The 9642-nt window shown below is 37.9% G+C and overlaps 1 protein-coding gene and 1 pseudogene across 1 annotated transcript in view; one reads left to right on the forward strand and one right to left on the reverse strand.

Annotated features, from left to right (window-relative positions):
* LOC135208018 (nicotinamide phosphoribosyltransferase-like) overlaps positions 1 to 9419 on the reverse strand; it is a gene marked incomplete at its 5' end in the record, with an annotated part of 9529 nt that extends 110 nt beyond the window's left edge. Inside the window, 10 exon segments of the mRNA XM_064240123.1 lie at positions 1 to 370; positions 670 to 855; positions 1086 to 1168; positions 1518 to 1632; positions 1828 to 1985; positions 2389 to 2551; positions 3040 to 3120; positions 3377 to 3496; positions 8182 to 8310; positions 8910 to 9419. The exon segment at positions 1 to 370 is cut by the window's left edge and continues 110 nt beyond it. Of these exon segments, the coding sequence (XP_064096193.1) occupies positions 236 to 370; positions 670 to 855; positions 1086 to 1168; positions 1518 to 1632; positions 1828 to 1985; positions 2389 to 2551; positions 3040 to 3120; positions 3377 to 3469 (1014 nt within the window). The 3' untranslated portion in view covers positions 1 to 235.
* LOC135208080 (nicotinamide phosphoribosyltransferase-like) overlaps positions 1 to 9642 on the forward strand; it is a 63699-nt pseudogene that overhangs the window by 37532 nt on the left and 16525 nt on the right.

Consider the following 9642-nt stretch of genomic DNA (forward strand, 5'->3'; position numbering starts at 1 on the left):
TATCTATCCGATTATGTAGTCAAAACCAAAACCAGTCTTTACAATAGCAGTGTTGAAAATGTACTATCAAAAGATAATGAATAGTCTGCAGGAACAGAGCATCCTTACTTGAACAGACTTGTGGTCACATTAAAAAAAAAATTAAGAATATGGGGTTTTTTACATTCCACATTTAATAAAGGATCCTCCTAAATGTTGTAAAAATGCTGATAAAAACGAAAAAATAGGCATTCTTTCACTGTAAAGCATCTTGCTCAATAGATTTTAAGATCTCGGTATCAACGCAGGTCACTTGGGCTCTTTCGCGGATCTCCTCGAGATTGAAGTCCTTCAGCAGTCTTCCGTTTTCGTAGACAATTTCCAGATGGTCCTTAAAGGGGAAAATATCATTACTTTTAAAACTATATATGAAGAGTCCACAGCAAAATCCAGGTTTTTGTAAAACACGTGAATCGAATTTAATAAGGTCTACAATACAATGAGAAACTCATTTGGTTACAGGAAATTAATAAACTTGTTGAGTTTTCCTTATTTTTTTGTAAACGGCACTTCCGTTGGCCTCCAATCCTTAACATTATTTATCAGAAAAATATTTTCTAACGAGTATAAGCAATTTGTGACTTGATACTAGATCATATCGTAAAAACAGAAAACTGAAGCCATCTCCACCTTCTCTGTAGTGCAATCTGAAGCCTTGACAGTAGTGTAAACTCCGTTCTTGTACAGGAGTGCTAATCTGCCTCGTTTACTATGCTTTCCTGGGTCAGTGATGGGTTGCTTGAATACTTCATGCTCCTTTCCATCTATCACAGCAAGGCTGCACTTGTAAGCACACTTTTGGGTATCTCGATCTACCTGCGGATCATGTAAATAGGGTTAGGCCTTTGGAGCAAGCAATATACTTTGCAATGACATATTTTTTTCTAGATCTATCGGCAGACTATTCTTTAACTTCTAAGATTTTCTCCTGAATGCTCTTCTAGAAAATGTTTCATAGGATCATTACACAATGTAATGAGGAATACTGGAGAGAAGAAGACATTAATTAAGTCAGTTAGTTGCAATACCGTGAGAAATTTTCTCACCTTCTGCAGTAATGCAGCGCCAGATCCAAATACAACATTAGTAGATGCCCAACCACTATCTTCCATCGCCTTGAGAATGGCCGCTGAAATGGAGATAATAAGGAATAACGGTATGACTGTCTTAATTTTTTAAATACGGTAAATTCCGAGAAATCGTAAAAATGATTAGTTACTAGGGGAAATTAATCAATGTTTAGCGGTAAAGAACCAAAATTAGATAAACTCACCCTTTTAGCAGTGTCAAAAGGTAATCAAGATTACTGACTCTACTTGAAAGCACTCTTCATTAGTAATCTTTACATTCACCATCATTAGCCTCTGACTGACAAACGTGTTCAAGTAAATTCTTATAGAATAGAATACTTAACACATAGATCATGAAAAGACGTGTTACATTAAAATCTTATTTAGAAAAGTAAATGAGAGACTTACCAAGGGATTGACAGTTGATGCCATCAGCCTGCAACACCTTCATAAATAAAGGTAGAACTTTGTATCCCTTCGAGTTCTTCTCAGTTCCAAATTCCTTCCCAAGAATATCCAAACACTGGTTAACCAGCAAGAAAATTTCTCATTAGACCTCAACATTTTCTAAATCCTTCCACAATTTGTCCTTGCAGCAATAACTACACGATAGAAATATAAACTGTTACATGACCATCTAGGGAAATTTGTAAAAAGCATTCTTAATGAAACATAATAGGATAAACCAATGTGCAAAAATCCTGGAAACGTGACTCACTTTCAGTAAAACTTGTTTAGGGTCTCCACTATCTGGTCTTATAGCTAAGGTTCCACCTTTATTTTTATGTTGCAAAATAATGTCTTTAAGTTCTCCACAAAATATGTCGTTTATGCTCTTCCATATATCATAGGAATCGACAACACAGGCAACTTTTCCTTTAAAAAGAAAAGAAAAACGGTGGATTAAATCATTATAACTGAATTTATTTCAGAAGACCTGCAATTTCCCACTAATTGCACTTTTTAAATTCTGATGGTAGAAAATTTACAGAATAACTTAAAGGATATGCAATATGTAAGATGTACATCAGATACATGTGGTTTTAATTCGACGTTAACTGGTACTTACAACTATTACAATTATTTTATTACTATATTCTAATAAACTGTCGATAGTAGCCCACATACCTAAACTGAAATAGATCATTATAAATCCAGAATAAAATCTTTCATAAAACAATTGGCCTTACTTCATGGCACCCATCATACTTGAAGGAAAATTATAGGCCAACCTAAGAATCTATTATGGCGTACAGAGAAAGAACGAACATGAATTTACTTCCAAAAAATGTTTTCATCGTGTTTCTTTGAGCTGCAGTTTCGTCTTTTCGTCCCCAGGCAGTAACAGTTGAATGCTCAGACGATACTCCTGCGTAGGCTGGAACACCATCCACATTGTAGTACTTCCTCAGCAAACAGGTTCCGGCAATATTCTGTGTAGTCTGCCAAGAGAAGACAGGGTATGCATTTGTATGTAGCTAATGAACAGCAGCTGTGAGACGTAAATCACTGCTTAGAGAATAAACATACATAACTGACCAGTGACCAACTCCTTCTTCACTAAGGTGAAACATGGTTGCTGATATCTCAGCAGGTAGACCTATGCCACTCACCTCTCCCGGAAGACAAAATACCATCCATAGCTCACAGCAAAGGTAAGATTGTGAGCCACTAAAAATATATGAAAACCAAAGTGAAATAACAGGTAAAATGGATATATATTCATGGTAAATTAGTAATATCTTTACACCTTAGAAAGTTTGGTGCCTCTATGTTTATCTTATCGTCAGCACATAAAGATATACATCAGAGGCCGATAGAGGCACCAAACTTCCAAAGGCATAGAGATACCACCAATTTATCATGAATGTATATCCATTTTACCAGTTATTCCACTTTGGTCTCATGAAAGATGGATGTTTATATTTACCGTGAAGTTGACTATATGTGCAGCTCCACCTACAGCAGCTGATTCCAGTGAGGACGCTCCTCGATAACCGCAATCACTCAGCTTAAATTAATACATGAATACGATAAGAATCTACCTAGAGTTTTTGTTAAAACTGCCATTTCATATTCAGTCATACTAGAAAATTCATAAACAAAAGAAAATAAAGGACTTATTTCAGAAAATGTGCAAAATATGTAACTATGATGAACTAGGATACTAATTCTGAATCTAAAATGTCCATGGAGTAATTTTCAAGAACTCTGAAAAATTACAGCAAAATCTCAATTCCTCTTTAGGTCACAACCAAATCACTTACCGACTGAGAGAGTAAACTTTGATCGTCTGAGGTTCGTTCATTAGAGTTGTACAAAAGTTGCTTGCAGACCCTCGATACCGTTGCCACTGTCATTGGGTACCAAGTTTGCACCAGAATCGTCTGTGAAGAAAAATTTGCTGAGTAATTGCTCATTCGCCATATGGATGGAAATTTGTTAACATGAAATCCTATGAAATAGAAGAAATTGCATTATTCCAGGTTTACATCTCTCAAAGATTATACAGGATCACACACAGACACCCCTGTGTGTGTGTATATATATGTAATAACACATAATATAATATTATATTTTAGCAATGAGTAGTGAAGGAGGAAAAAGTGGAATGAGAAGGTAGTCACAGTGCATTGTTTTGATAACACGCTGAGGTTGCCATTAGGTCAGCAGGCAAGAGACTAAACAACCCGAGCGAGGTCATAGTCATATAGTCTGTTCTCAGTTGACATATATTTAATGTTCATATTATCCTTATCTAAAAGAAGTTAATGCTTCTATCAAATCCGATGTGACTCTTTAGTAATTTTCAAGACAATTCAATATTATTATTGTCTGATAAGTCTTGAATCAAATTCATGTGTTTCAGTTAGTTAGTTTGTGCGTTCGTGTACTGGAATGTAAGGCGTGTTTGTCGCCCAGAGTCAGATTCATAGCGCAGGTCAACGAGTGTGGATCACTCAATCTTTTGTTAGCAAATCTCGGAAAAAAAATCGGAGATGTATTTTATTTAGTAATCTCTATTAACCAAACGGTTTTTGCTTATAAAGCAATAAGCATCACTACATATATATTTTATATACAAATATATATATATATATATATATATATATATAGATATATATATATATATATAGTATATATATATATGTGTGTGTGTGTGTGTGTGTGTGTCTGTGTGTATACATATTCGTAGTTGCAGAGCTGGGTTAAGGCCAATTTACTAAATTCAAAATTCTGAATTTCCAAAATTATTTCTTGTGCACAATCTACGCCTTCCTAACTAATGGCACGTAGACTATGAACAGAAAAATGAGAATGGAATTCTTATAGAGCACCCAGAATTAATTTCAAAGGTAAGGAATGAATGTAACACGTATTCTGTTCATAAAATTAATATAATTTCTAAAAGGGCAATCAGAAGATATACACTTAAAGGAGCCCAGACTGGCTCCGTGGCACTTGTGACATTAATTCTACCATTCACAATAACAAGGAAATGGTGCCACTAAGTTGGAGGCAAACACACTAACTTAGAAAATCACGTAGGTACATGAGAACATGGATCGAGAACTTAAGATTAGCAATACACAATAACACTATTCAGTGGAACACTGTACGCGTGTGAGTTTCACTGGCAATCAGGAATACGGCACCCCAATATTGGCAGAATGAGTTGAGTTGAGTACTGTTGATATACAGGGGAAGGTACACAATGGGGCAGTCTGTGTCTGCTGGCATGATGATGGTAAATTTTCAAATTTGGCACTGAAGTGCTGTTGCAGAAAGTGCACTGAAGTGCGTTGGCTCCTATGGAGGGGGGGGGGGGGTGCCAGTGATGGTGGCACTCATGGTAGTGGTAAGCTTTGTTCTAAGCCTTATGTCATCACTGGCACTCCCCCCCCCTCCAAAGGACCAAAGCACTTCAGTGCCATTTTCTGCAACAGCACACTTCAGTGCCAAATTTGAAAATTTACCGTCATCATGCCAACATACACAGACTGCCCCATTGTGTACCTTGCCCCTGTATATCAACAGTACCACTCATCTCATTCTGCCAGTATTGGGGTTGCTGTATTCCTGATTGCCAGTGAAACTCAGGCACTTACAGTGTTCCACTGAATAGTGTTATTATGTATAGCTAATCTTAAGTTGTCAGCAAACAAATGAGATGATGCCTATATGATGTAGTCATTCTCCAACAACAGGTGTAAGGCACTCTCTGGCACTCAACAGGATATAGATAGGTGGGTCCTGCAGGACATAAGGCTTAACAGCTTAGGTGGCATTCAGTAGTGTGGATATGTAATGCAATGAAAGTGACACTCATGGATAAGCTTCTCCAGAGTGCATGATGAGGGAGTGCCAACGGCAGTGACACTCGCATGTAGCGCAGAATAAATGCTAACAGGCAGTGATAGGGGTGTGAAGCACTCTCTGGCACTCACCAAGGTGACTAACAAAGCTGGGTGGTACCTGCAGATGTGTGGGGTGTCTCGGAAGACATAAGCTTAACAAAGCGGCAGTGGCACTTAAAGGAGTGGAGACCACATAGGAATATCAGCGATGGAGGCACTCAAATGTAGGTTGAAGCATTGTTTTCTGCTGGCGAACAGACAGGCAGGGTGGCACTCAAAAGTGCGGTATTCTCGGAATACGATAACCGTATGAGGGACTATTTGGCACTCAACAGATCAAATAAAGGAGTGTCGGTGTTGGTGGCACTCATAGGCTGAAGTTCACAGGTCTGGTCTGTCAAATCTACATGCTTTTGGCACTGTTGGGGCAAGAATCTCCGGGTGAGGCACTCACTAGCCCTCACAGGTAAAATTGAAGTCAGACATACACAGCCTACTTTGGGAAGGACAACCAGCGATGGTGGCACTCTTGATATAGGTCTCGCAAGACGTTGTGGTACTCAAGAATAGTGCGAATGGAAAACAGGCAAGAACTGGCACTCTCACCAGTTGGTAAGTGACAAGGCTTGAGGTGGCACTTAGAAGTGCATAGGTTGTGTCACCGGCGGTGACACACGCTTGCAGGGAGCAAGAAGATGCTTTCTGAGATACTGACACTTTCACCAGACAACAAGTACTAAGGTTCCTAGAGGCACTGTGCAAGTGTGGCTGTGTGTCAGCGGCATTGACACTTGCATACAGGGAGCCAGCAGGTGCTTCCTAAAATACTGGCACCCTCACCAATCAACAAGCACTAAGGCTTCCTAAAGGCACTGTAAAATTGTGTTTATGTGTCAGCGACAGTGACACTCACATGCAAGAAGCAAGAAGGTACTTCCTATGATACCTTCACTCTAACCACTCAACAAGCACTAGGGCTTCCAAGAGGCACTGGAGAAGGGAATCGCAACATAGAGTGGGGGGTGTATGACACAGAGGTGTACCTATGAATGGGTTCAAACAAATAGCAGGTAGACACACAGGTCTCTCAAGGTGTGTTGCCGAGAAGTGACACAAATGTGTCCTAGATTCCAAACACGAATCAAATGTTTTGGCTGATCTAGAATTGGGTTAATGGTGAAACAGGCATTTGTATTTACACATGGTAAATACAGTAAGATCTTATTACATTCTTTACAAGGGATTGTAATAAGATCTTTATTGGCCAGGCATCAAAAGGATTAAAAAATATGTTCTTTCAAGAGGCTTAATAAACAATGGCATCTCAGATCGTTGCCTTAAGACAGGCCACGCCATTAACTAAGATGTGTCATCTAAAATCTGTGAGGCCAATGATTATCAGAAAACAAATCTTCGGGAAACTATTCATTGAAGCCACGTACACCAGTAATTTTAACCTCCGGCATGGATTATCTCTCTATCCTCTCTCCTGGTACCTTCTGTTTGGAGAACATGCTGCCCGAATCAAGAAACTTTAACTCCACCCACCACCACTTGATTTTGTAAAAGTGCGTTTATGTGTTTGTACTTAATGTCAACTTCAAAATGTAGAATATACTACGAAAGTACTTGTTCAAGTACCGCTTTTCACTTGCCTTCCTAGGTGGATTTTATGATACATATAGTTATCTATTTATATATGTATATATATATATATATATATATATATATATATATATATATATATATACATAATTACATACATACAAATAGAATAACAGGACGCCATTCAAATAGGACTGTTTCCAATGGTGATTTTATGCTCAAAACTTACAAGCGTTCAAGAACTAATCTATCCCTATTGTCCAGTTTTTGTATGCATATAACAACACTCGGTAAAGAAACTAAATCATTTCAAAATGATAGGTAATTACATAAACACAATTAAGAACAAAATGGTTTTAAAGAAGAATCGCTAGAGGAGAAAGAGGCAAGACTGACCGTTATGCATAGGGGCGTGTCTACACTGAGAAGGGAGATACGTGAATGAAAGAGAAAATCCTGTAAAAAACGCAGCAAAGAACATTTACAAAACATTAGGTACTACAATCAGCCGTTAGCAGTGGCCAAGCACTGCTCGGGAAAAAAAATCACAGAATAGACTGGAATGATATAAGCTTCTTGTGCAAAAGGAAAAAAAAGACATTAGATTACCTGTGAAAAATGCTTCATAATATAATGGCAGCCAACAATGGAAGTGGTTTTGAGCATAGTGTACCCAACAAAGTCATATATGAAACAGCGAAGGAGAAGTCAAACAAGCACAAGAGATAACATAGGAGCCACAGCCAGATAAGAGTCATGGTAAGAAAGGGAGGGCCTCACAAGAGATGGAAATTCAAGGATTCACGAGAGGCAGCATGTGGAATCGGATCAACAAGGGCATTAATTCCCTTCTCATGACGCCTATGGCAAGAACACGAGTCTATTAATTATATATATATATATATATATATATATATATATATATATACCCTATATATATATATATATATATATATATATATATATATGACATTTCATCAGTGATGACATCACCGTTTAGCTCTTTTTTTTTTTTTTTTTCTTTTTTTTTTAACAATCCGTAAACTGTTCCCTCCGTTCCAAGAGCGGCGAGATCATTTTGACAACAAATTTCTCTTCATTTTCCTTACCTCCAGATACTGAGTGAGCCAGGGCACCGCTGGATCCGTATTTTCGACGGTGAAGAGAACGTTCCTAGTTGGGACGACGGAGCCTTCGGCCACGGCTTTGATCCTGACTGGGAGGTAACCACCATGTTTCTGTCGGGTCCAGTAACAGTGTGGTTATAAAGCGTGGAAGGACAATATTTTTCTCAGTATGTGGTCTTCAAACCTTTTGGAATATATTGCCTTACCGTTAAAAGAAATATAGAGAGCGTCTTTTTTTTTTTTAATACCACACCAATATACATATTCTTGAATTATATTGAATTATCTCCTGCTGAATTACATGCTGTTATGAATTTCGAAGCATTAAAATTTATGTTCAAATTAAACAAAAATCATAAGTGTTAATGCATTATATAATGGATGGTATGTTCCAAGGTGAAATGTTGTGCTAAGACAGATACTGAGCAGATTACTAAGTTAGCAGTACATAAAATAGGTATTTAAAACATTAATGTATTGCCCAAAGAGATGAAAAATTAATCTAATGTTTATTTGATTACGTCGAATCAGTCTTATTAGTGAGTATTTTTGGAGATGCTAATTTCCATTTAATTTATATTCGAAACCTCTTGAGAATGAAAGCAAATAAAATGACTTCTCTGCCAAGTCTAAAATGGCGGCCCTCACTCAGGTAGGCGTGGAACTGCCTGAGTAAAACTTGAAATATTGTCTCTTTTTCTAAGGAATACCTTAAGGATGTGATTCCATCCCTCCTCGTTGAAGGTATCCTCGTCTCCGTGCGTAGCATTGAAAATTCTCCTGGCCTCCTGGATGACCTCTTCGGTGACCACTTTCCCAACCAGCCATCTCTTGAGGATGTACTGCAGTCCGAAGAACACAGTGTACGGATATCTAAATGGAGAACAGATTAAGGAAGGTGTAGGGAATCCCTAACTGATAAGAAATTTCAGTGGATAATAATACGGCATCAGGAAAGTGTACAGAAATCTAAATGGAGAGATAAGTGCAAGATTTATCATCATGGCGTAAGGAAACCTTCACATCGAATAAGTTTAAGAAAACCTACAGTGAAATAAATGATTCATTGGTGGAATATACTTGGAATATGTTGGTTTTTGGGCTTAGTATATGGAACAATTGCATCAGACTGTAGGATTCCGTTAACGACATATTTTGCAATCCAGAGGAGTCAATTTTGGAACAACCCTACTCTTTTACCCAAGCTGGGTAACCGCAGGGGAAAATTGCGACACCCTGTAATGTACATAAAGCAAAATAAATTTTATAAACTACCCGATCAAATTGATTAGCTTTCCGTGATCTCACCACAGAAAACTCAAATTTATTTGCATAGTCTATCTGCGTCCAAATAATTTCCACGTGGACTAGAATAACTCTCAAAGATGAACATGTGACATCGAGAAACCGTTCCTCGTTGACAACCCCAACAGATGACAGTAT

This window comes from Macrobrachium nipponense, chromosome 34 (assembly GCF_015104395.2).
Source record: "Macrobrachium nipponense isolate FS-2020 chromosome 34, ASM1510439v2, whole genome shotgun sequence".
Lineage (NCBI taxonomy): Eukaryota > Metazoa > Arthropoda > Malacostraca > Decapoda > Palaemonidae > Macrobrachium > Macrobrachium nipponense.